The sequence below is a fragment of the Hemicordylus capensis genome, chromosome 9 (genome assembly GCF_027244095.1).
Source record: "Hemicordylus capensis ecotype Gifberg chromosome 9, rHemCap1.1.pri, whole genome shotgun sequence".
Lineage (NCBI taxonomy): Eukaryota > Metazoa > Chordata > Lepidosauria > Squamata > Cordylidae > Hemicordylus > Hemicordylus capensis.
In genome coordinates this window covers 29019597-29045855 of record NC_069665.1, presented here as the reverse complement: position 1 = coordinate 29045855, position 26259 = coordinate 29019597, and the positions used below count along the sequence as shown (strand labels likewise).

General features: G+C 47.4%; 1 protein-coding gene across 6 annotated transcripts; it reads left to right on the top strand.

Moving 5' to 3' along the window:
• The first annotated feature begins 471 nt into the window (after positions 1 to 471).
• On the top strand, positions 472 to 21127 carry LOC128334621 (dual specificity protein phosphatase 22-A-like). 6 transcript variants are annotated; one of them, XM_053271598.1, is made up of 9 exons: positions 472 to 594; positions 835 to 946; positions 4587 to 4620; positions 4922 to 5004; positions 6315 to 6497; positions 7942 to 7991; positions 13237 to 13311; positions 13892 to 14063; positions 18400 to 21127. In XM_053271598.1, the coding sequence occupies exons 2-9, from the start codon at positions 926 to 928 to the stop codon at positions 18610 to 18612; spliced, it is 831 nt and encodes a 276-aa protein (XP_053127573.1). In that variant the 5' UTR covers positions 472 to 594; positions 835 to 925; the 3' UTR covers positions 18613 to 21127. The 6 variants fall into 6 exon arrangements, with proteins under 6 accessions (XP_053127573.1, XP_053127574.1, XP_053127572.1 ...); XM_053271599.1 differs by having other exon boundaries at positions 472 to 660; XM_053271597.1 differs by having other exon boundaries at positions 472 to 674.
• Positions 21128 to 26259: the final 5132 nt, after the last annotated feature.

Below are 26259 nucleotides of genomic sequence, written 5' to 3'. Positions count from 1 at the left end.
GATTCCCACCTGCGAGACCGTGTATCCTTGTCACATTGCAACAGAGACCCTTCACTGCCTCCTGTGGGACTGAGAATGAATGAAGCTCCTTCGGCAAGGCCAAGCAGCCTGCATTAGAACAGGGCTGGAGTTGCTTCTGCTTTGGAAAATGGCACAGTCTCCAGAACCTGCTTTGCTTGCTGCTCCCTTGGATGGAGTGCCAGGATCCCAGAGCAAAATGGAACCAGCGGCCTGTCAATGTGAGGCTTTGGGCTGGAGGCCTCCTTGATCAGCAAGACCCAGACCCCACCAATAGCTCCCCGCAATTGCTTAGAGCCCTGCGGCTTCTTTTTAAGAAGGGGCTTCCAAGGACAAGCCTCTGCATTGCAACAGTGGGCTGGACACTTCACTTGGCAGCAGCTGTCGCTCAATGACTCATCAGGAAAGAGATGGAAAAAGCGGGGGTGGGGTGGGGCAGGAGGAGGAGGAGGAGAGCCATGACACCACACACTGGGATCAGTAAGCAAGTGACAAGGATCCTGTGTCACAGCTGGTGGCGTAAGATCTGTTGTAGATTTGGAAGCGGAATCTCAGCTGGCTGCCCTCAGCTTTCCTGTGAGCCTCCATATTAACTTCCTGTGCACCGCAGTTCCTCAGGATTCTGTCTGGCTGCCCCTCAAGGTCCAGCAGAGGTGGTAGGTGGGCTGGGTTTTCCAGCGTTCCCTGCATGCATGCATGCCCTGCCTCCTCCTGCTGCTCAGGAGAGGAGGAGCACACCTTTTGGGTGTGTCGCAGAAGGGAAAGGGGCCTTGCTCACCTGTGTGCGTGTGTGTTTTTCTCTGTGTTGTTCTGCAGTGCCCGGGTGACCAAGGGGAAACCGGAGTCTGCAAGTGTGGGTTTACTCTCTCTGTGTGCGTGTGGACCAGCTGAGGAATTAGAAGCTGCCATGGGGACCGGCATGAGCAAGGTAAAGACCTGCAGTTGATGTGAGCTTAGCAAAAATGAGGTAGCCTGGAGAGGAAGAAATGCCAAGGTGGGGTACAGTAATTAAAGCAGGCTCGAAGAAAGATTCCATGATTCTATGCAGACTAGCAGTGCCGTGTGGGAGCTGGGAAGTTGCCAGGTAAGTAAATAAGAAGAAACTGTCTTGTGTTGAGTCAGGGCCAACACTGCCTGCCAGGAGCTCGCCAGGGTTTCAGGGAGAAGCCTTTCCCAGCCCTACCTGGAGATTTGTTCAAGGACTGAAGCGATACCACTGGCCTCCTCCCCTAAGTCACTATTTTTTTCCCCATCTGTGTGCAGGATGAGCTTTGTACTGGGCGGCAGTATCAATGTGCATTGATCAATGTGCATGCGTACATACATACATGCACGTGCATTCCGAATGCGGCCTTCCTGATTCAACCTGATCAGGGTCTAAAATTAACTGAGCGGACCTCAAAAACATGGTGTGCTTGTCCACGCCTTAGAGCAGGGCTGCTCAGCTTTGGCCCTCCTGCGGATGTTGGCCTTCAACTCCCATAATCCCTGGCTATGGGCCACTATGGCTGGGGATTATGGGAGCAGTAGTCCAAAAGCAGCTGGGGGAGGGCAGAGTTGAGCAGGCCTGCCTTAGAGGGAACACTGCTGCCCACCTGTGGTACTCCAGATGTTGCTGAACTACAACTCCCATCATCCTTGGCTACAACTTATTGTGGCTGGGAATGATGGGAGTTGTAGTTCATCAACATCTGGAGTACCACCAGTTGGGAACCCCTGCCCTAAGTCAATGCATACGAAGCTGTCTTATGTTGAGTCAGACCCTTGGTCCATCAAGCTCAGGGCTGACTGCCCTGACAGGCGGAAGCTTTCCAGGGCTTAAGCCAGGGGGTATTTCCCAATTCCACCTGGAGATGTCAGGATTTGAATCTGGGACTTTCTGAATGCAGAGCAGGTACTTTTCCACTGAGCGACAGCCCTTCCTCTAGGTCCTCTAGCTAGGTTCATTGGAAGAAGGCTTTTTAATTAAGAGATAAGAAAATGTGTCGGTGTCTCCTTGGAAGCGGAGTGTCTGGAAATCTCCCCGTGGGACTCCTACCTAGCATGTTCTGTCCACTTAGTAAGCTGGGATTTATTCAGGTTTCTCTTCCCCTTTCCAGCCTCTACAACTTCCTGCTAACATCCAAGTGTTTTCAGTGACATTTTTAGCGTTCTTGTTTAGCTTTGTTTTGTTTTTACTCATCATGGAAACGTTACCTTACCACAGCAGCTGGTCTGGCAGAGGAATCAGTTACTGCTCGTATCTCTAAATACCGGAGGAAATCACAGCTTTACTAAACTAAAATTAGATCCACTGACCCAGATGGAGAAGCTGGCTCTGGTCTGGACCGATATCCATGATTCTGAGCTGAAATAATTGAGGAGGGGCTGTTCTCAGACCAGAAGGGTGACATCCCTCCCAAGTCAGGGTAGCTGATTTTCACAATGCATTCTCTAAAGAACACTACTACTACTACTACTACTACTACTACAACTGCATCACTTTTTCAAGAAAAGTGCTCAAAGCAGCTTACAAAGAGACATAGCGAATAATGAAATAAAATTTTAAGTTTTATTTCAGTTTTACATTAAAATAAGTTTTATTTTATTTTATGAAAACTGGAAGTGTTTAGTTTTGTGTGTGTGTGTTCGTGTTCATGTTCTCTTCCCTATACCTTGTCCTCATTGTTTTAATTTATGTAAGGAATTCAAGTGGTCAATAAATTTGCTTAATTAATTAATTATGATGGTTTCTTGTCCCCAAAGGGCTCATAATCTTAAAAAAAAAAAAAGTATAAGGCACAAACCTGCATCAACCACTGGAGAGATGCTGTGCTGGAGTTGGATAGGGTCAGTTGCTCTCTCCCTGCTAAATACAAGAGAACCATTACTTTAAAAGCTGCCTCTTTGCTCAGTTAGCAGGAGTACAAAGTAATCCATTCAACCTATAGGACCATAATATGCTCTGATTGCATTGTCTGATACTTTGCTGTAAAGTTCCAGCCTGGTGGTCTGGGAGAGCAGGAACTATTTCTACGGGGATAGACCACTACCTCTTGCTATCCCTTAGGGGGCCAATCCCTAGCCTGGATCCAGTGTTCCCTCTAACAGGGATTCCCAGATGATGTGGACTACAACTCCCAGGATCCCTAAGCAAAAGCCATTGCAACTGGGGATTCTGGGAGTTGTAGTCCACAACATCTGGGAATCCAGATGTTAGAGGGAACACTGCTTGGATCACAAGCCCATTGCCATGAAAAAGAAACCAAGGCTGGATTGTAGCTCATGCTCGAGGTGGATGGTGCAAAATTATTTTCCTGCATCTATGGGAGGTGTGCAAGCCACCTAATGGCGCAGCGGGGAAGTAACTTGCCTAGGGAGCAAGAGGTTGCTGGTTCGAATCCCCGCTGGTATGTTTCCCAGACCGATATAGGAAGCACCTATCTTGGGCAGCAGTGATACAGGAAGATGCTGAAAGATATCATCTCATACTGCGTGGGAGATGGCAATGGTAAAACCCTCTTGTATTCTACCAAAGAAAACCACAGGGCTCTGTGGTCACCAGGAGTTGACATTGACTCGACGGCACAACTTTACTTTAAGTTTTTGAGAAGTGTGCAAAGCCTGTAAGATTTGCTGGAACCAACCAAAGAACCAAATCGGCTCTAAATGGCATCACTCACTGATTCTCCCTGCTCTGTCCCCCTCTTTCCAAGGCCCAGAACTGCAGATCACCTTCATAGCCTCAGATCTTTCTGTTCTTTAAACACCCCAATCCAATCCTTAGGTGTCTGTTTTAGAAGCACCATTGGCTCATTTCGCCTCCAAAAGAGGAGTCTATTGGCCACAGTCACTCCCACGCAAGGTGCCACCTTGCCTAGTTTGTGTATCTTAGGGGGAAATATGGCATGATATAAATATCCCCCGGTGCTCTCCAGAAAGCAGAGGAAAGAATCCTGTTGGCTGTGAAGCATTTGCTAGGATGCCCCCAACTCAGGCAAGTGTTTAAAAATAATCCCCTCGTCCGTGCCCTGGATGCACCCTGGTAGCCAAGTCTTTGGCTTGTTTGGAAGAAGCTGCTGCTATAGCAACACAAAACAGCCCTGGCGCCTCTGAGCTTTAGCCCATGCTTATACTTAAACTCTGTTTAAAAGGTCATGGCAAGGACACCCTATTCTTAGACTGCCCGTCACTTGCTGTGTTCCTGGAACTAGATGCTAGGTGAAGAATCCAGAACTTTGCTTTTTAAAAACCAACAAAAATACCCTTCATTTTTAAAGGTTTCCAGTACCATTTTTTTTAAATATAGGAGGGATAGATTGCCTCCTCCCACACAGTATGAGCTGATGCTTTTCAGCATCTTCCTATATCGCTGCTGCTGCCCGATAGAGGTGTTTTCCCATAGTCTGGGAAACATACCAGCGGGGATTCGAACTGGCAACCTCTGGCTTGCTAGTCATTACAACATACAAGGACAAAAACAAAAGAGCTAGGAAGTGAGGCCTGTCACTGATTGGGCAAAGTCATTTTGCATAGATTACACTTAGCTGTTCAAGAAACTGAATACAATACTCTTGGTCCTTCCTTAGGTTGTGGATGGCTTGTACCTTGGGAACATCAGGGGTAAGTGGTTTGAATCTGCTTTTCACCCTGCCTTAGGTTAGGAGTTCCCAGCCCTGGGTCCCCAGTTGTTGTTGGACTACAGACCCCATCATCCCTTGCCATAATCGCCAAAAGCTCCTCTATGCAATAAACAAATTCCCTGCCTATATCAAGCCTAAGGATTTTACACTAACTTGCAAGGGCATTTCACCAGGTGGCACAGCCCAAACGCACAAGGTTTTCTGGTTCCGTGAGAATTAGGCTTGGGACTGAGGAGCAGTTGGCTCATGACGGTTGCTTACAGACATTTGTCTGCCTGCAGATGCTGAGGACAGAGAGAACCTGGCAAAGAACGGGATCACGCACATCTTGTCGGTGCACAGCAATGCCAAGCCAGTGCTGGAAGTGAGTATGGAGTATCTGGGGCATAGGACCATAGGAAGCTGCCTTATACTGAGTCAGACCCTTGGTCCATCTAGCTCAGGGTTGTCTACCCAGACTGGCAGCGGCTTCTCCAAGGTAGGCAGGCAGGAGTCTTTCTCAGCCCTATCTTGGAGGTGCCAGGGAGGGAACTTGGGACCTTCTGCATGCAATCATGCAGGTGCTCTTCCCAGGGCAGCCCCATCCCCTAAGGGGAATATCTGACAGTGCTCACACATGTGGTCTCCCATGCAAATGCAAACCAGGGTGGACCCTGCTTAGCAAAGGGGCCAATTCATGCTTGCTACCACAAGGCCAGCAATAGCTGTGGAGTGAAACTAGACCACTCAGCATGGCAGCTGGGAAATGGGCAGATCTGAAAATAGGAGATTGCAGCTGCAGCCTGCTTCCCCTTCTCCATTATTAACTTTCCCTTGGCTTTTCCATTTGTGGAGAAGCAGGAAGGCTGAAGATGTTAAGGCCACCAGAGGGCAATACAACCACGCTGGCTGTTTGCAGTTCCTTTTGCAAACGTTTCCTTGGCATCGCCTTGAAATGCCAGTGTGACATCCTGGGTAGAACTTGGGACTTGGGCTGGGGAGGGTTGGCTTCAAAACCCATGGGACTCAGTGTGTCAGCTACTCACTCTGAGCAACCCACTTCTTGCAGGCAGAAGGGTCCAAGTCACAGTCACAGACTGGCAGCAGCTTCTCCAACGTTGCAGGCAGGAGTCTCTCTCAGCCCTATCTTGGAGATGCTGCCAGGGAGGGAACTTGGGAACCTTCTGCTCTTCCCCGAGTGGCTCCATCTTCCCAGGGGAATATCTGACAGTGCTCACACACGTAGTCTCTCATTCAAATGCAACCAGGGCAGACCCTGCTTAGCAAAGGGGGCAATCCATGCTTGCTTCCACAAGACCAGCACTTCTGTTCCACAGTTCAATCTCTTCGTCTTACGCAACGTCAGCTCTGTAACTTGTACTACCCACAGATATTTTAGCGGGGGGGGGGGGGGGGTGGATCCTAAAATAACTATACAAGAAAGCCATTTTCTTGGTAAGAGACACTGAGTAGGTTTGCAGAGAAGAACGGGGAAACATAAAAAAAAAATCAAATGGTTGGGGGATGGGGGGGGGAAACGCTCACCAAAGCCACAGCTGCTTGGGCCACATATCTGCAGACTTGCTAGACAGATGGCGAATCCACAGAGGTCTTACAACACGATGGGGAAAATGAGGCGAGAGTAAAAAGGGAACCGGAAACACATGGATGCATTGAGCAATCTGTCAATCACAGATCTGGCCCGAGAAGTGCAAAGCCAAGCTCCTGTTCCCATGCTTGCTGCACCCCTGGAAGAGGCAATGTCTCCTCTCAGGCCGAGGGTTCCCATCTCTGGTAGAGGAGAAGAAGCTTGTAGGGAGGAACCTCATCCTTCATCCTGATGTGTATTTCTGTGGCAGTGCAGAGACAGGCATCATGGTAAGATCGAGGAAAGGTTAGTAACTCGCTGGAAGATTCAGTATTGCAGCTCACAACAGCAACTTGCAAAAGTTTTCTGGTGTGTGTTTGTTTTGTTTAGAGAAGTAATGAGCTGCTCTTGCTCTCAGCTCCCCGGGTGGTGTACAGTTAAAAGACAGAACGATGCAATCCAATTCAGTCAACTCATATGAAACACAAAATAGCAGGATGTTCAGTAAACCAGCCAAACAATAAAGCAATTAAACCAGCTATTTGACATACTGGAATGCCAGAGCAAATAAAGTCTATGTCACCAAAAAACACAGACTGAGCACCAGGTGAGCTTCTCTGAGGAGGGCATTTGACATGTGGGGTGCCATGACCAAGAAGACCCTGCCTTAACTTCAGAGGAATTCTCAAGAGCCACGAGTTCCCAGTTGAAAGCTTCTCCCTGCAGAGATGAATCCATGAGGGTGACTGATGTGGCTTCTGTTCTGAAACCAAATGGAAAGGATCCAAAAAACATATCCAATATGATTTTTAAACATGAATACAGACAATGTAGATGAGAAAGAGTGACCCTAGATAATCACACTCTTAGCAGGTGGCCTCGGTTTGGATGAGGTCCTTGTGGCATCGCGTACTTAGCCTAATAGAGAATCCGGACATAAACAACATCCTCTCTTATCCTACTTCTGCATGGCCATTTATTCTCCTCCCTCCTTGTGGGACTGTTCCATTCAATCCAAATGTGTCATTTCATTGAGCTTCATTCATCTGAACTATGGTGAAAGAGGGTCAACAACCCCAGCCAAATATCCAAGAACTTTTGCTTTCTTTTTCTTTCCTATCTGACTGTGGAATCAGTTACGCTTGTTATCTCTTGTGGGTGAAGTTCAGCCGTGCACGCAGTGACTTGTAAACAAATGAAGGCAGAGGGCAAAGATCTGTGGTCAAAGTGTCTCCTGTGTCTCTTGTTCACATAGACAAGAGTTGCCATCTCTGGATAATTACGATGTACATTTAAATCTGGGCTCTGGTAGACTGTCAGTGGTCTCTGGTTGTATGCCCAGGTGGTTGTCATGAACACAATAAAACGAATAGGTGAAAATGTCACAAGCTAAAATTTCCTTCAGAGTCTCTGCCACAGGCTGAAGAGGCAAGTCCGTTGGTTTTATAACTTAAAGCAACTTGCCTCTTCAGAAGCATGAGCTGTTGCGATGGAAACGTCATAGAAACTCCCACTTGTGAGTGTGGTTCTCACCCATGCGGACACGTAGCTTTGTTAAATAAGGCCACGGTGAAGCAGTTGAGTGGTGGTGGTGGTGGTGCGTGTGTGTTTTTAAATCAGTTCCTTTCAAACATTCTTCCATGTGGTGGCTGGTCCTCAGTGCACCGAGATTTGCACCTGAACCTCTGAGATCACTGAAAACATTTTGAAAATTTGTCTTCTCTTTCATTCCAGGACATGACCTACCTCTGTATATCGGCCTCAGACTCCTCTAATCAAAATTTGTAAGTTTTTACTAGGTTTTCAGTTTCTGTACACTACAAACCTGCTAGGTCTCTTGGGGAGGGTGTCCCAGGTTTTCCTGTCCATTCATCACGGCAACACTTTCAGGTCACCCCTGTTCTGCTTCGTGTGCGATTCTGTGGCCTTTTCTGGGCATGCCCAGGATTCAGAGTCTCACTTCCTTCCAGAGCCTCACCTCCAGTGTTACCTGCCAAACCACTCCCCCAGTATGAAAGGATTCTCTGAATCAGCATCTGTATGCCGAAGAGGTAACAGTATGCAAAGCTTCTGCTCTGCCGTGGAACTACAGCAGCTTTGCAAAATCTAATGTGTGGTTTGGTGTCCGTAATGTATGTGGCTACGTAGGAAGCTGGCATATACTGAGTCAGACCCTTGGTCCATCCTTCTCAGTATTGTCTGCTCTGACTGGCAGCAGCTTCCAAGGTCTCAGGCTGTGGTTCCTTTCCCAGCCTGGCTATTTGAGATCCTATAACTGGAGATAACAGGGATTGAATTGGGGACCTTCTGCGTGCAAAGCAGGTGCTTTCCCACTGAGGCCCCTGGCACTGATCTCAACACAGGCCGTGTTCTGTCCCACTCAGGCCTTTCAAACAGGGTGCCTTTCCCAGCATCTGAGATCCTTTTACTGGCGGTGCTGGGAATTAAATCTGGAATTCCCTGCTTGCAGAGCAGGGGCCCCACCATTGGCCTATGCCTATGACCCCTCCTCTGAGCAGAATGTTCCCACTGAGAGGCCTTGGCAATGAAGGCCTTCTTCAGCAAAAGTGTGTTTTGCCCCTTGCACATGCCTTTTCTCTCTCTTGCAATCATGCCATGCCTCCAAGCCACGAGCCACAGGAAGGAAGTTTTGCTTTTGGGGCTATTTTCTGTGCATTGCTTGAGATTCTGGGATTTCACAATCTCGGTGAACTTAGAAAGGGTTTTCCAAGAGGCAACGTGAAGAGGACGAGGTGACTTGGAATGGCCCGATGTCAGCTGGGTTATGTGGGAGGGTGTCAGGGTTTGTCCTGGTTCATAAGCTGGAAAATTGTGGTTGGTTCCTGGGATTGAAGGGTCTTAATGCCACATATAAAAGATGACATCCTTGTGCTCCTTGATCTGGTACAACCACCACCCTCCAGAGGTGCACCTGGGCAATTTTGGAGTCTGGACCTAAAGGCCTTTGGGGTCCCCCCACTGACCCGCTGCAAGTTAAGCATCACCCCCCGACACACACCATGACACACACAGTATTTTTAACACGTGGGTTCTTGAGGGCACAAACAGCAACTGAACTCACAAGCCTGTAAGAATATGAAACAGGTATATTTTTGCAAATCTGCATGAGCAGAAACATTTCGATACGCAACTTAACATATTCCCATCACACACACTTCTTTCCCCACTCCACCCTCTGTCCCTAAAGCAGAGGTCACACTTGGCTGCCTGGTGCAATGCGGGCCAGCAGCACGGCACAGCGACCACACCACCCGGGAAGGACTAAAAGGGATTTGGGGGCCACCAGAGGATGTGGTCTTGTGGCAGCAAGCATGATTTGTCCTCTTAGCTAAGCAGGGTCCGCTCTGGTGGCATATGAAAGGGAGACTAGAAGTGTGAGCAGCACTGTCAGAGATTCCCCTCAGGGGATGGAGCTGCTCTGGAAAGAGCATCTACAGGTCCCAAGTTCCCTCCCTGGTGGCATCTCCAAGAGAGGGCTGAGAGAGACTCCTGCCTGCAACCTTGGAGAAGCCGCTGCCAGTCTGTGCAATACTGAGCTAGATAGACCAATGGTCTGACTCTGATAGGGCAGCTTCCTATGCGGAGGCCCTAGACTTCGGCCCGGAAGCCCAGAGGTAGAAGCACCTCTGTCACACTCTCACTTGTGAAACAGAGTCCTGGACCCTAATGCAAATTCACATATCAACATCATCGATAAGTGTGCAGCAAGAAGTGGGGAGAAATCCATTTTAAGTATCTTAAATGACCCTGATTGTACAAACAATACCACAAGGCTACCATTTGAGCCTGGCTGCAATCCTGAAAAGGAGCACTCTGGTTAGGGCCTGGGGAGACATTCGAATTTCGGCAAGAACGCCACTTGTAAAAATAGATTTTTAACCTGGAATGATTAGCTCAGAGGAGAGGCCCTGCTTTGCACGCAGAAGTGCAATCCCTGACTGGAAAGAGTCTTGCCTGAAACCTTTGAGGACCACTGACAGTCACAATACTGGGCTAGATGGACCAAGGTTCTGACTCAGTATGAAGCAGCTTCATATATAAAGAAGGGCCATAGCTCAGTGGCAGAACACCTGTTTTGCATGCAGAAGGTCCCAGGTTCAATCCCTTGCAGCATCTCCAGGTAGGGCTGGGAAAGAGTCCTGCCTAAAACCTCAGAGAGCTGCTGCCAGTCAGTGTAGACAATACAGAGAAAGCTGGATCAAGGGTTTGACTTGGTAGAAGGCCGCTTCCTATATTCCCCACCCACCAATTCTCACCAGGCTAGATTCTTACCATAACCGTTTAAAAACTCACACTGACTGACTGACTCTATGGTGGCTCAACTTTGCTTCCATGATCACAGCATGGCCTTCGGCTGTGGTGCCAAGAGCCTGCTAATGCCTCGGAGTTGACTCCACCCTTCCCTGCAGACTCTTTCGATTCAGCTGGGTAATGTTCGGCAGGCAGGAAACCTGGCTGCCACGCACAGGGTGAATGCCCCTTTCCTGGAGGGTTGCCAGGGCTGCCTGCATCTTTGTTTGGTTTTGTTCTCTTTTGTAATTGGGCCACGGAGGTCAAAGGAGGCGCATGGTTTTCTTGCCAGCTCCAAAGGTGTGTCCCAGAAGTCCGGGAAAAGTATTTGTCGAGTGCAGTTTGCAGGTGCGGTCGACTGTGGGGTGTGTGTGCCATTAGGAGCCATCCAGGGACACCCTCTGGGGCTTTTTGGCCATCAACCGGGATTAGCTCAGAGGCCAGTATTAATGGCTGTAAACTCACAAAAATATTTCAGCAAGCTTTAACCTCCAAATTTTAATTTCCAAATGGGATGAAGCCACTTTGGTTTGTATTATTCTCCTTGCTTTTAAGATAGTGCTGCAGGTGTAATTTTGCTTTTCTCTAGATGTTTTGTTGCATGTTTTTTGTGTTTGTAATGTGTGTAATAAACAGCACTGCAAACCAATAAGTCTGGATCCTAGAAGGATGCAGTCAAACATTGAATTGAAACGTAGGTAAATAAGTGAATAGCCAACAGAGATAAGTTTCAAATTGTTTAGTTAAACATTTTGGCTTCAGTCTTTAGGCCCATTCACACGTTATGTTCAACACTCATGCAACAAGTGTACAATGCACAAGTCTGTACACAGGTCCAGTCATTCACATGTTATGCTGAACACATATTATGCTGAACGCGGGTATAGCAGTAAACCTCCTATCTGTACCCTGCGTTTGAAGGGTCTGTATCCAGGTTCGCTTTTTAAATGAACATAGGTACAGTCATGTACAGATGTCTGTACACTCATACAGCATAATGTCTGAACTGGGTTTTTCAAGAAATTTTTTAAAGCTTATTAGGATCTATACAGACAAACCCACGAGAAACCAAACAGATCCCCCACCAGACTGACCAATAAGGAACAAATACAACCTAATCGAATAAATCTGTAGTAGGAAATATATTCAGTGTAAGTAAAATCAAAACAATGGGAAATATTGATGAAACAAGTGTACTCAACGAGGAGCAATAGAGTCCACAATGTGGAAATGTGTATGAAACACGAATAAACCGGTCCGCACACTGTATAATCAAAAAGGAGCAATGAAATCCATGAGGTAGAGATGGGCATGAACCCTGAATGAACAGGTCAACACACAACAGTGACCAGGTGACCTCCGCAAGTTTTGTACCTGTTTGTTCAAGAGAACTTTCTAGAAGCAGTTGAAGAGGTTGCATAAGAAATATTAGGACATTGGAGCATGTTGTCCAATGCTATTTTGACAAGATCAACTTCCACTTCCACTTGAAAAAGAGACATCTTGAAATGGAGGTCCCCGTTGTGTGTGGACTTGTTCATTCAGGTTTCATACCCATCTCTTCCTCATGGACTTCATTGCTCCTTTTGATTATACAGTGTATGGACTTATTCATTCGTGTTTTGTACACATTTCAGCACTGTGGAATTTATTGCTCGTCTTTGAGTATACTGTATCCCACGCCAACCATGGTTTGCCAACTGCGGATTTGAGTATATGTGAATAGGAAATCATAACAGCTCTTGCCAACCACAATCTGAGTATCCGCGGTTGGTGAAGTTTTCTAGTGATTTGGGGTGTGTGTGTGTCAGTGTCAGTGTCAGTGTCAGTCAGTCAGTCAGAGGGTCAATCTGCTCATTCTTCTTGGTGACTCTTGGCAATATTGATTTTTTAGCATTTTATTTATTTATTTTCCTTTATATTTAGGTCTTTTTGCATGGTTCACCTAAAACCCTGTTTCCCATAGACTTTAATGCCTCACCAATTGTGAATTTGCCAACGGCGAGGTTTTGTCAGAACGGAACCCTAGCAGTTGGCGAGGGATTACTGTACAGTCGTTTCATCAATATTTCCCATTGTTTTGATTTTGCTTACATATTTTTCCTACTACACATTTATTTCAATTAGGTTGTGTTTGTTTCCTATTGGTCAGTCTGGTGGGGGATCTGTTTGGTTTCTTGTTGGTAAATTGGGATTTTAACAATTATACCGTTCCAGTTGTTTTAAATGAACTCCAGGAACAAAGGGGACAGTTTAAAAAACTATTGAGGATGGAAGAATTTTGAGGAGTGTTGCATGCACATTTTTTTTAAAGGAAAAAAGCAAAAGTTTAAAAAAAAGATAAACAAACATGAATCTAATGTTTCCATTTTTCTTTAAGGAACAAACAATAGACATTATGCTGTACAAAGGTACAGCTGTCTGCACACTCGTACTTGTGTACGGATCTGAACCTGTGTGCACTGTACATGCGTTGTATCAGTGTTGAACATAACTTGTAAATGGGCCTAATCTCTCTTGCATGTCACATTCTCTTCAGCATTACAGGTTTAGGGTCCCAATCCAAATCCCTGTAGATGCTTTGTAAGAAAGATGACAGGAGCTCCAACATGTTCATGTCCAGTTTTGGTCCTGAAGGTCATCAGTCAAGCAAATCTATTGGCAGCAGATACAGACAAGCTCTTCTTTGTCTTCTTAGTTTTTCTTCTTTGTCCTCAGGATGCAGCATTTTAAGGAGTGCATCAGATTTGTTCATGAATGCCGGCTGCATAAAGGAGGATGTCTCATTCATTGGTGAGTGGTTTTCATATTCTTTCTCTCCCTCTCTCTCTCTCTCTCTCCCTGCAGCTTGCTGAACACTCTGTGGTCTGTGTACGTGCCTGTATTTCAGTGTCTGTGCACACAGCCACTGCTAACATATGCATACCCCAAAGTCTTGTGAAATTATTAGAATTTAACATAGACACAGCTGGGTGGGAACCAATGATTGAGGAACATGGCAAAAAATTAATTTGAACGTAAGAAGAGCTTAGCTAGATCAGATCCAAGGTCCTGAGCGAGGGACACTCACTCTCACGGCTTCAGCGTCCCAGTCTGAGTTTCCTCCACCCCTGTTTGTAAGTTAGAAATGTAGAAAGCTGCCTTCCTGAGTTAAACCGTTGACCCATCTAGCTTAATATAGTCTGCTCTGACTGGCAGCAGCTCTCCAAGGTTTTAGACCGGAGTCTCTCCCAGCCCAACCGGGAGATGCTGCCAGGGAGTGAACCTGGGACCTTCCGCATGCAAAGCAGAGGCTCTGCCACTGAGCGATGGGTCCACCCCTGCTGCGTCTGTGTGGGGCATGAAAACGGGCTTCTTTGTTTTGCTGCAACAGCTTAGCTGGAGTTTCCCGCAGCACCACCATCCTGGTGGCCTACCTCATGACCGTGACCAAGCTGGGCTGGGAAGAGTGCCTGGCTGCCACCAAAGCTGTCCGTTCCTACGTGAGCCCCAACTTTGGCTTCCAGCAGCAACTGCAGGAGTACGAGGCGACGCTGCTCAACGAGGTACAGACTGCATGCCTCCTCATCACCTGCTAACTGGGTGGCACATTTAAGGGCAGCCCTTCAACATGTCCAACCAGAGACTGATGTCTGCAGTAGGGCTTTGAAACCTTGGGTCCCCAGATGTTGTCGGACGACAACTCCCATAATTACCCAGCCACAAGGGGCTTTGGATGATGGGAGTTGTAGTCCAATAATGTCTGGGGACTCTTGCTCTGGGGTGTTGGATTAAATAGGAACCTAGGAAGGTGCCCTATGCTAAATCCAAAGACCTGTTACTGCACCTTAGGAACATAGGAAGCTGCCATATACCGAGTCAGACCCTTGGTCCATCCAGCTCAGTATTGCCCACACTGACTGGCAGCGGCTCTCCAAGGTCTCAGGCAGGAGTCTCTCCCAGGCCTACCTGGAGATGCTGCCAGGGATTGAACCGGGGACCTTCTGCATGCAGGCATGCAGATGCTCTTCCACTGAGCTATGGCACCATCCCCTAAGAGGAATCTCTCCCAGCGCTCACATGTAGGCACCCATCCAAATGCAAACCAATAAGGACCCTGCTTAGCAAAGGGGACAATTCATGCTGGCTCCCACAAGACCCCCTCTTGGGATTTCCAGAAATCAGGACCAATCCCCAGGTGATTCTCGAGCAGTGAGAGAGGCAGTCCCAAGCTCCTCCTGCCGCCCACCCCTGTGGGGATTCTGTCAAGCAGAGGCACGTGCCTCAGACCAAACGTCAGCTGACTGCAGGGTAGGCTGGGGGAATCCCTGCCCTTTTGGGGAATCTCGAGCCTCGATGACTGCAGACCGCTGGGCATTTTCCTTGAAAAGGTTTCTCGCCCAGAACTGGCAGCCAGCATCCCTTGCCTCATGTGGCTGGGAGTCCCTTTTTGCACTCTCGTCAGGAACTCTCTCAGAATATCCTGACTTCAGTGGTTAGCTTTTTTGAAAGAAAGAAAAACCAAGCACTTTCTAAACAGGAAGTTAACTCGAAGGGCACCAGGCCCACAAAAGACACAGCTCAGACAGAACCTGCTGACAGTCAATCATGTGCCCTTCTCTCTCGGTACTAGGACCTCCGGTTAACCATTGAAACTGATCGGTAGTAGGCCCAGGGCAGACGAAAGACAAGGCTTCCTTGCATAACCTGTGGGATTCACTGCCACAAGATGGTCACCAGCTTAGAAGGCTTTACAAGGGGATTCAAGAAATTTCGGGAGGACAGGTCTGTGGGTGGCAATTAGTGATTATAGCTATATAGAACCTCTGAGGCAGTCTACCTCTAAGGACCTGTTGCTGTTGGAAAACAGAGGAAGTGTATTTCCTTTCTCTCCTTTTTGTGGACATCTGGTTGACTACTATGAGAAAGAAGAATTCTGGACCTTTGTCCTTCCTAATCTGCTAACCCCAGCTAACCGAGCAAAGAGGCAGCTTTTTAAAGTGGTGACTCTCTTATATTTAGCAGGGGGAGAGCAACTGACTCTATCCAGCCCCAGCACAGCATCCCTCCAGTGGCAGTTGCTGGTATCTATCGCCCTTTGAGGTCAGGGGACCATCTTATTTATGTATTATTTATTTTTCTATGTAAACCTGCTTTGAGAACTTTGGTTGAAGAGCAGTATATAAATATTTGTAGTTTTTGTAGTAGTAATCTTAAGTGGCGCAGTGGGGAAATGCTTGACTAACAAGCAGAAGGTTGCCAGTTCGAATCCCCACTGGTACTATATCGGGCAGCAGCGGTATAGGAAGATGCTGAAAGGCATCATCTCAGACTGCACGGGAGGAAGCAATAGTCAACCCCTCTTGTCTTCTACCAAAGAAAACCACAGGGCTCTGTGGGGGCCAGGAGTTGAAATCGACTTGATGGCACACTTTAAGAAAAAAATCTGGAAAGGCCCCAATTGTGTTTTTCAATCTCTTATTTATTTATGAGCCGGTTTTCTTGAATGTTTGTTTCATCTTTCTTCCAAGGAACTCAGGGTGGTGGGTGTGCCCCATTTTTGTGCCCCACAACAACCCTACAAGGTAAGTTAGGCTGAGAGAGGGCCTGGACTAGAAGACTTCCAGCTCTAAAAGAGAGTTGGAAGGTCCCTTCCCCCTCTAAAATTCTGTGATTCCAGAGAGTGACTGGGTGAATTTCATGGCTTAGTGGGAATTTGAACCCGAGTCTCCCAAATCTCTCTGAGAAGGGCTGGTCTTGCAGTCGTGAGCAGGAACTGCCTTTTAAATCCTACATTATATCTAGTATTTAAATCCTGGGCAAAGCATGCATGTTTTCCATTTGGATGATCATTTGTATACGTGTAGAAGAATCTAACCATGTGTTGAAAGTACCTTCTAAACTGGCCCAATGTGTTTCTAGTATACCTTTATTTGTAGAGTGCAACCATGTAGAGTGCCACCAAATTTGTAGGTTTTCCAAAGCCCTTGTGTGTGGTGTTTCAGAAGTTCAAACACCCCTCCTGGTTTCTAAATCTGTGGAAGACAGGTGGGTCAATAAGTATGCCCTTGCTTTCATCTGTGAAATTCTGGAGGACATATGTTAAATGGTTGTATCTGCAAAGTCACATCTGAACAGCTGAGTACATGCAGAGTCATTGCCATCTGGTCTGGATGAGATATCTGAACTATTTACATGTTCTGGATTTTTCAAAAAAAAAAAATTATAAGTAAAATGAATTTACACTGTGTGTTGAGTGAAACCGAGAAGAAACTGTTGTGTGAACCTACCCAAAATCATGTGACTAGAAGAGAATAAGGAAAGAATTAACTTGTTATCCATGCAATGTCTTTCCCTAGTCCCTCCCTGAGATCCTGTGTGAACTCCACTCCTACTCACAGAAAGCAATTGCGGTCCCCTGATAATTAATGCTCTCAAATGGGCACCCACCCATTTTCAGGGGACTTCCAATGGGAATTCTTGACTTTTTGCTTGTTATGACATATCTGCCTGCCCCCTGGGCTACAGGACCCACCCTTGGAACAGTAGTTACAAGCACAATTGCTTTTAATTTGGAAAGCATGCAAAACTTTGTTTCAGAGTAAGGACGCCATGCTGTTCTAGAAAGGAAGCCTGGTTTATTTTCTAGTAAGGACCTTCAAGCAAACAATGTGAGCCGGAATCTCAAACTCCTTCTCAGTATTAGGGTTTCCCAGATGCACCCGTTTGCCAGGCAGAATGCTGGACTTGCGTGCTTGATAAAAGGACAGTTGTTGGTTGGGCCTGGGATTTTTCTCCCTGGTTTATTCCAAAAACAAATGTTTTTTAAACTCTTGCTTGGCTTTAAAAAAACAAAAACAAACAAAACGCTTTACTTTTAATTCTCTTGCTTTTCCTCTTTGGAACAAGCCAAATGGATTTTAAATCACACTTGCTCTCTCATAATATTCGGGGTCATCCTCTGAAACTGATCAGCATTCAAGACAAGCATGAGGAAGAACCTGACAGAATGCAGAATTAACTTCTGGGATTTGCTGCTATTCAGTGTGGTGGTGCTCACTAACTGAGAAATTTTCAAAGGAGATTAGAGCCGTTCATGGAGGAGAGCTCTGTCAACGGATGCTAGTCATGGCAGCGATATGGAGCCTCCATGTACAGAGGCAGTATAACTGAGTATTGGTTGTTGGGGCAACACATTTGGAGGGCTATTTCCTTCATGTCCTGTTTGAGGGCTTCCCAGAGGCATCTGAGAAGCTTACAAACTGTGGGAAAGAGAATGCTCGACTCAGTGGACTTTTTGTCTGATCAAGCGGCGCTCTGCTTACGTTCTTACAGATCTAGGAACACAGGAAGCTGCCTTATACGGAGTCAGACCCTTGGTCCATCTAGCTCTACCCATTGTCTACCCTGACTGGCAGTGGCTCTCCAAAGTTTCAAGCAGGAGGTCTCTCCTAGCCCGGGAGGGAACCTGGGACCTTCTGCATACAAAGCCGATGCTCTGTCATTAAGCTATAGCCTCATTCCCCATGGGCTTGTAGTGAAACACCGGGAGCATTTATGAGTGGCCATTTCCCAAGCTGTGCACATGTAACCACTTGGCAGTGTGGTGAAACCAAACAGTGACAGTGAAACCAAAGAAACTAGGGCCGAGGAGGGCTGATAAATGTCGCTCAACAGGTCAGTACGAATGGCCCGTTTGCAAAGCAGTTCCTTGCTTAGTGGTCATTTGCACTTGACCCTCTACATTCCCCCAAGGACACATGACCATTGGAGCAGAAGCACGCCAACCTATTTGGCATATATCTACCCTGGTCAATTCATCGGTGTGCATTGTCCCACTGAGTGCATTTTCTGTCCTTGCCATTGTCAGGTGACAGTTCCTCTGGGGTTTTGTCTTGGCAGTACCGAGCCTGGATCCAGCAGGAGTTTGGCAAGAACCCGCTCCGTGACCAGGAAGAGCTACAGCACTTACTCTCCCAGCAAGAAGAGAAAGTCCGAGAGCAGCAAGCTGGACTCAGAGAAAGCAGCTGGATCTGCGGTCCAAGCTCAGCGAACCCCCGTCCGTACAACGCCTATGCCAGCAGCAGCAGCAGCCACCGGTGGATGAACAGATAACAGGAGCGGACTGGCTGGAAGAAACGCTGCATGTCGTTTCTCTAGGAAGAGCAGCTTTGCTGGTTTGGTCTGTGGCGGATAGATTAGCTGCATCTTGGAGATGTTGTTGCCGTCAGCATTATGAAGTGGCTAGTCTTTCTTGTTTTCTTCCGGGTGCTGGCAGAGAATTGTTGTCTGACCTCACAAGCAGGTCTCCAGGCGATCAACTTCAATATGGTCTTTAGCCATCACTGGGGGCTTTCGAAAGCCGTCCAGAGCAGATGGCTTTGTACCAAAGATGAGATATCCCAGGTAGAGACATTTAGACTAGGCCTCTTTGAAATCAAGAGAACGTGTGAGCTGACTTGATTAACCTTTAGGGGTGCGTTCATTCACAAGTGACAAGGAAGGCTTTGGCACAGCTCTTTGGGTTGTGAAGGTGGTTAATAGGGATAGAACTTGGGAAACAGACATTTTCTAATGAAATGCTTTTTCCTCTCTGAGTGATTTGGTGGATGTTTATATATGAGATACTGACATCAGTATGATTGTGTGAACCACGCCAAGGTTGGAAATCTCATATCCATCTTGGGCCATAAACCATCTTGGCGTAGGTTCACACAATTACACTAATGTTGTTAACCCACATTAAACCTAGATTCAAATGACTGTCTGAATCAGGCCACAGAATATAGTGCATTTAAACTCACTGATTTCAGCACAAGCATACTTACCTGTTAGATTATGGCCCCAAACTAGACAACAGTGATGGTGGTGGGAAAGGTATTTCTAAGAACAGTGGCATTTTAACCTAGTATAGTTCAGTTTGGTGAGATGTTAGCATGCACATAAAGGAAACAGTTTTTCTCCTGTGAAAGTGGCTTAAAGGTGTTTTCACACAGGAGGCTGAAACAGGCATTTGCTTGAATGGCTTTGGAATGCAAATGTAAAACCCACATCCTCTGCAAAATTCATGGACACACCATGGTCTGGTCTGAAGGCACTTGATGCCACAACCTTGCTGAGGCTAAGCTGGGGAAAACGCAGGAAATCCGAGCTTGATCAATGCCTGGATGGGAGATCCCTGACAAGCCCAATGTAGGCCATTCTGAGTTCTAGCATGAAAAAAAAAGGTGCATTTGGATTATCTTCGGATGTTATCTCACACTGAAAATATGAGCCAACTGTATGAAAACGGCCAAGGGTGCTTGTGGTGTCTTGTGTGAACGTGTTCTCAGCCTGCATGAAACTGATTATAACTGACAGCCATACATACCGTATTTTATGGACTATAAGACTCACTTTTTTCCTCGAAAAATATCCGCCAAAATTCAGGTGCGTCTTATATGTTTTAACAGTCTAATATGTTAAAACTCTGAAAAACTGGATTAAAATTAAGGTGCGTCTTATAGTCCGTAGCGTCTTATAGTCCGTAAAATACGGTAACTGATTGCTCAGCTAAGATCAGACAATTTACTAAGCTGTCTGATTCAGCACCATTAGTGACTCTTGTACTGCTTTACAATTCAGGACCATTGTCTTATGCACATTTTCCTTATTGAATTCAAACCATGCTCCTGAAGTTAAATAAATATGTAAAGTAAACAGGAAAGAATGCTATTCGTTATGACTCCTGTTAGCCATGGTGGACAGGAATATTGGTGGAGTTGTGCTTTCCTTGAAAATTGCCCCACATTGCTCTGATTAAATCCTCACTTAGTGGGAATCCCCTGGGCAGGCCTTCCTATGTTGGCTTTGGCCATTCATTTATGCATTTTGTACATTTGGATTATACACCCAGCAGTGTAAATATTTCCAAAATAAAATTGAACAATGGCCTGGGGGTCACAGTCATTCAAATCCAGGTCTAAATTAAGTAACGGACATATTAGTGTGATTGCCTGTTGCAATGAGCTCTATGTGGGGCTGCCTTTGTAGGTAGTTGGGAAACTTCAGTTAGTCCAAAATGTGGCAGCCGGACTGATCTCTGGGGTAACTTGGAGAGACCACGTTATGCCTGTACTTAAACAGTTGCACTGGCAGCTAATATGTTTCTGGGCAAAATACAGAGTGCTGGTTATTACCTTTGAAGCCCTGAATGGTGTAGGTCCAGGTTACCTTAGAGAGCGCCTTTTCCTGTATGATCCCCACCGCACACTAAGGTCATTTGGAGAGGTCTGTCTCCAGTTGCCACCGGTACGTCTGGAGACAACTCGGAACTGGGCCTTCTCTGTCGCTACTCCTGGGCTGTGAAATGCACTCCCAGCAGAAATTCGTGATTTGGGATCACTGTTGGAGAGCCCTTAAAACTTATTTGTTTGGTCTGGCCTTCTAGGGTCTTTAAATTGCATTTAAATGTTTTTTGTTTTTAATAGGTTTAAACTGTTTTAAAATTTGTTTTTCTTGTTTTAAATGGCTTGTTTTGAATGATTGTCAGCTTTTGTTTTGTTGTGCACCACCCAGAGCCTTTGGATGGGGCGGTATAAAAATGCAATAAATAAATACATACATAAAATAATAAATTGTGCGAACCCACGCCAAGATTACCGATGCGGGTTTGTGTCCTAAGAGGAATCTGAGATTCCTACCTTGATGTGGGTTCACACAATCACATTAATGTTAGCTACCAACTTTAAATCTAAGTTCAAACGATTGTGTGAACCAGGCTGATAGAAGCAGTTACAGAAAGAATGACAGAAGAAAAACAAAGCCCTTGGCCACTGTGGCAGGGGATGGTGGGACTTGTAGTCCAACTACATCTCTGAGGGCCGAAAGTTGGGAATTCCTGGTCTAACCAAATCATCCTAAGAATTCTGAGCAGGCAGGGTGCAGCCACCTTGCTGAAGCTATGCAGATCTAAACTTGACTAGTGTCTGGGTGGAAGGTACTTGTTGGGAACTTTTGCATGTCACATTTTGTTCCAGAGTAGAAGAAAGGTGAGAAATAAATAAGTACATATTTTTTACACACTGGTTTGGGGCTGTGGCTGTAGTTCAGTGGCAAATTCTCTGCTTTACACACAGGTCTTGGTTCAGCCCCTGGCAGCATCTCCAGGAGCTTTTCCAGACAGCAGGCTTTACCACAGGTTTTCTGCAAGGCTTTGCTGTGAGTTCAAAGTTGCCAAAAAACAAGCAAAAAGTGGATTTTTAAAAAAACCCTGGACATAAACCGGGCTACACTCTAACGCCCGATGAAAAATCTGAATTGTGTGTGAAGTGCTCCCTGATAGCTGGCAGGGACTTTGGGGTAAATTTGGCCGATATGTGAATGCACACCCTTGATTCTGGAGGAGATGCAAACTAAAAGCCGGATGTGAAAAACTTCCAGGTAGCGGGGAAATGGCTTGACTACTAAGCCAGAGGTTGCCAGTTCGAATCCCCGCTGGTATTTTTCCCAGACCATGGGAAACACTTACATCAGGCAGCAGTGATATAGGAAGATGCTGAAAGGCATCATCTCACACTGCATGGGAGGAGGCAATGATAAACCCCTCCTGTATTCTACCAAAGACAACCACAGGGCGCTGGGGTCACCAGGAGTTGACACCAACTCGATGGCACACTTTACCTTTTATGGCCAGGAAAGACCTTTTTCTAAAATCCTGGACAATCCTGCACTAGATGGACCAATGGTCTGACTAAGTATAAGGCAGCTTCCTATGTTCCTACGGGGTGACACTGGGGCCTTGATGAGATGCATGTATGTTCCTGGGGGATATTTTCAGAATGTTTTGAAGGAATGCCACTTTCTCTTATATTGCGGACTGTGTTGTCTGTTTAGCCAGGGCTTTTATTTTTGTTCCTGAAAAAGAAAAATCAACTGAAGGGAGTCTTGGAAGATATTAGAAGTTAACGGCTGCATTTAGTACGGGGCAGTGGTGCTGAAATGGACTGGACTACAAGCTCAGCCTGGAGATAATCCTTGCAGTTTCACACGGCCAGCAAACCAGAACGACTAAAGCCCTAAGTCAGAGTCAGATGAGGGGGCACGTGCCTGAGGTTGAAACTGATCAAGGGGTTTCCCCGTCACTCTCGGCTCCTGTGAAAGTCCCCTCTTAAGTACTAATCTTAAGGGTACAGCATCGTTCATGCATGGCTGCAAGAGCTGTGCTGCCCCTTGTCAGAGAAGTCATAGAAACTATCCATTTGGCACTCACAATAATACCCATGCAATCATCTTCCAGGCAGTGTTTCAAATCGAAGCAGCCCTTTCGCCAGTAATGACAGTGGACAGTAGGCAAGATTTTTGAACTGAATTAAATCCAGCTTTTTGTCTAACCTCAATCTCTTCTATGACTCCAATGAGGAAACTAAGCCTTCCTGCTTACAGTTATTGACTGCTCTATTTGTATTGTATCTCCTTTTTCTTTCGAAATGTCCACCCCTCACTCTGCTGGAAGACGGTGCCAGTAACCTCCACTCCCTGGGAGAGTGACCAGCAACCAGCTCGAGAAGCAATTGCAAATTCTGCTGCTAATCAAAAAGGATTAAGGAGGAAGTTAGGCAAATGCCCAGACAGTGTGTCTGGTTACTCTGTAAACGGCACAGGAAGCCTGACGGTGGAGCTTGTGCGCTGGAAAGAGGTGCTGCTCCTGGCAGGAATAGGAAGTTATAAGGGATGCGATAAACAGAGATTACATGTGCAATAGGTGTTAAGAGAGCTTGCACAGCTCAGACGGGGACGTTGTTTTATTTTGTATATCATCACTTTCGACCCATGGGATGGCCTTCCACTGAGTCAGACTGTTGGCCCATCTAGTTCAGTATCGTCGACTGTGGCAGGCAGCCGTTCTCCTGAGTTTCAGGTGGACCTTTCTCAGCCCTGCCTGGAAATGCTGCCAGGCATTGAACCTGGAACTTTCTGCATGCAAAGCAGATTCTCTTTGCCACCGAGCCACAGCCCCATCCCTAAATTATAGCCCTCCATTCATGGGCATTGCTAAGGACATTGCTAAGGCTGTGCCCCAGAAGCCACCTGCTGATGTCATGAGTTTCATAGGCCACAGTCAGCTCCTGGACAGGGAAATCAGAGGTGAAAGCCAACTAACTGCAAGACTAGTTGGCTTGTATGCAGCAAAAATCAAATCCCTGCACGGTGTTCTGGAAAAATGAAAGAAAATGGACACCACCACAGACAGCGTTTTCCAAGGCAGCTTTCTTCCAAGGACTGTCTGCTCCAAGTTGCCATGACATTCTCCCTCAGGCCCCAGTCTTAAAACACATTTATTTGGAAATGCGTTCTTCTGAGATCAAAAGGACTTTTACAAGGGAAGCATCAGAGTCATGGAGGTGTCAGAGAGTGATCTTAATTTGAGGATGTAACGGGGTCAGTGCATCGTGACCAATCTTCAACTTCAAGGGAATATGAGAGAAGAAATGTTTACTCACATTCTGATTAACTTCACTTCCTACTGAGGAGCTCCCCCCACAACAAGTGGTTTGGAATGGATAAACACAAGCATGCATGCCGCTCTGGGCTTCTTGGAGGAAGAGCGGGATAAAGATGTCATACATAAATAAATTTGGAATGAGCTTCCTATCATGTTGCAGTCAGTAGATGTCACCAGACACATGAAGAGAAAACCAAGAAAGTGTTTCGTCTGACGATGAATGTAAATGGTGATAATCTAGAATTCCAAAGAGTGATAGAAACATTCTCAGATCCTCATGTAGCAACAGCATAGACTCCCTCATGGCTTTGGAACATAGGAAGCTGCCATATACCGAGTCAGACCATTGGTCGGTCTAGCTCAGTATTGTCTTCACAGACTGGCAGCGGCTTCTCCAAGGTTGCAGGAAGGAATCTCTCTCAGCCCTATCTTGGAGAAGCCAGGAAGGGAACTTGAAACCTTCTGCTCTTCCCAGAGCGGCTTCATCCCCTGAGGGGAATATCTTGCAGTGCTCACAGATCAAGTCTCCCATTCAGATGCAACCAGGGCAGACCCTGCTTAGCTATGGGGACAAGCCATGCTTGCTACCACAAGACCAGCTCTCCTTATTCCGAGTCAGGTTATGGCTGCATCTAGTTCAGTGCTGTCTGCACAGACTGTCAGCACCTTCTGACTGGTAGCAAGAGTCTCTCTCAGGCCTACCTAGAGTTGCTGCCAGGGACTGAACATGGGACCTTCTGCATGTAAAGCAGATGCTCTGCCACTGAGCTAGGCCCTGCCACCTTTATTTGGAAATAAAGGTGGATCCCTGACACTCTAGAGAAGCTGAGACACTTCCTTAGATTTGGCAGTGCTTATAAACATCCTGGTAACTTCAGCATCACCGACAGCATCCTGCCCCCCCCCGTGATAATTAAGTAACTTCTGCAACAAGTCAATCTGCTGCGGTGAGAGAACTGGATTCAGACCGGAGAGACCTGAGTTCAAATCCCTGTTCTGCCATGAAACTCAAGGGTGGTGACTTTGGGCCAGTCACTTACCTCTCAGTCTAACGTGCCTCCCAGGATTCCTTGGAGGAAGAGCAAGACACACACATGTAAAAACAAAAAGTCCAGGGAGCAGTCAGTGGCGGGAGTCACTGGCAGGTATTTAGGGTGGTTATCCTCCAGGATTGGCTGGGAGTCTTTAGGAGCAGATATCAACCTCCTCCCTGGGACTCTTCAACAGAACAATCCTGGAGAGTTGCATGGCTTGATATTGGGGACAGTGTGTGAGAGTGAGACTTCCAAGAACAGCTTCAGCCAGAGCTGAAGGGCTTCGGCGCTCAAGGGCTACGCTGAAGCGGATCCTTTGGTATCTCGGCTCTTGGACGGCGAGCCGTTCTTCTCCGCAGCAGCCTTAAACGGCCTCGGGCGCTGGGGCAGGAAGAAGGGATCGATGCAGAGGACGATGCGATGTGGCCCGACGGCTTCTAGTGTGGGCCCAGAGACAGTGCCGCTGCCGGAAAGGGGCCGCGCCGTATTACTGTGGGGAAGGTGCCCTGCCGCTGCACGTGCAACGCACTCCTCCCGCCCTCAGCCTCGCCAGCCCCCTCCGCGGCAAACCTGCTGCCACGTGGTGGGGTCACCCCCGTCCATTTCCCCCGGGCTTTCCCTTCTTCAGCCCCTGGCCCCTGACCCGACCCTCTTCGGCACCCTCCCCGCCCTCGTCAGTGGCACGGAGGGATCCGCCTTCCTCCAGCAGCACCCTCCGCATCCTCGAACCAAACCTGGGGAAATGCCCAGCGCAACCGCAGCGCTACACAGCCGCCTCCCCCCGCCTTGCAAACCGCGGACTGCCTACGGAAAACCCCCCGCTTTCTGCGCTCCGGAGGCCTGGCCCGAAACCGCCCCCTGCATCGCCCTCGGGGCTGGCTTCCTGCACGGCTCGTTCCGTTCGGCTGCGCTCTCCAGCGCCGAAGGCTGCTGAAGGGCGCGTCATGCCCAGAGGCGCGCCCCGGCCCGGGTGGGCGTGAGGAGGGGCCTCCCCCCCCGCCGCAACCCTTAAGAGGCTCCGCAGGCGGGGTCCTTTTTGGCTCCAATGCGCTGGAGGAGCGCGCTCCAAGGTGCGCACACGACGCGGCCGGCATCTCCTCGCGCGGCCTCCGCCTCCTACTTGCGCGGGTGACGCGCGCGGCCGCTGATTTCTCGGAAGCGAGGGCAGTGAGGAGAAGGCGCCGGGCACTGGCCTCTCCCTATTGGCCAGCGCGCCGCCTGCTCTCCCCTTCTTATTGGCTGAGG

Excerpts from the sequence above, each read along its gene's own strand:
- LOC128334621 (XM_053271596.1), top strand. The coding sequence starts at position 1,061 with ATGCAGACTAGCAGTGCCGTGTGGGAGCTGGGAAGTTGCCAG. Across the intron at positions 7,992-13,236 it reads GACTCCTCTAATCAAAATTT|GATGCAGCATTTTAAGGAGT; the intron begins GTAAGTTTTTAC and ends CTTTGTCCTCAG. Across the intron at positions 13,312-13,891 it reads GGAGGATGTCTCATTCATTG|CTTAGCTGGAGTTTCCCGCA; the intron begins GTGAGTGGTTTT and ends TTGCTGCAACAG.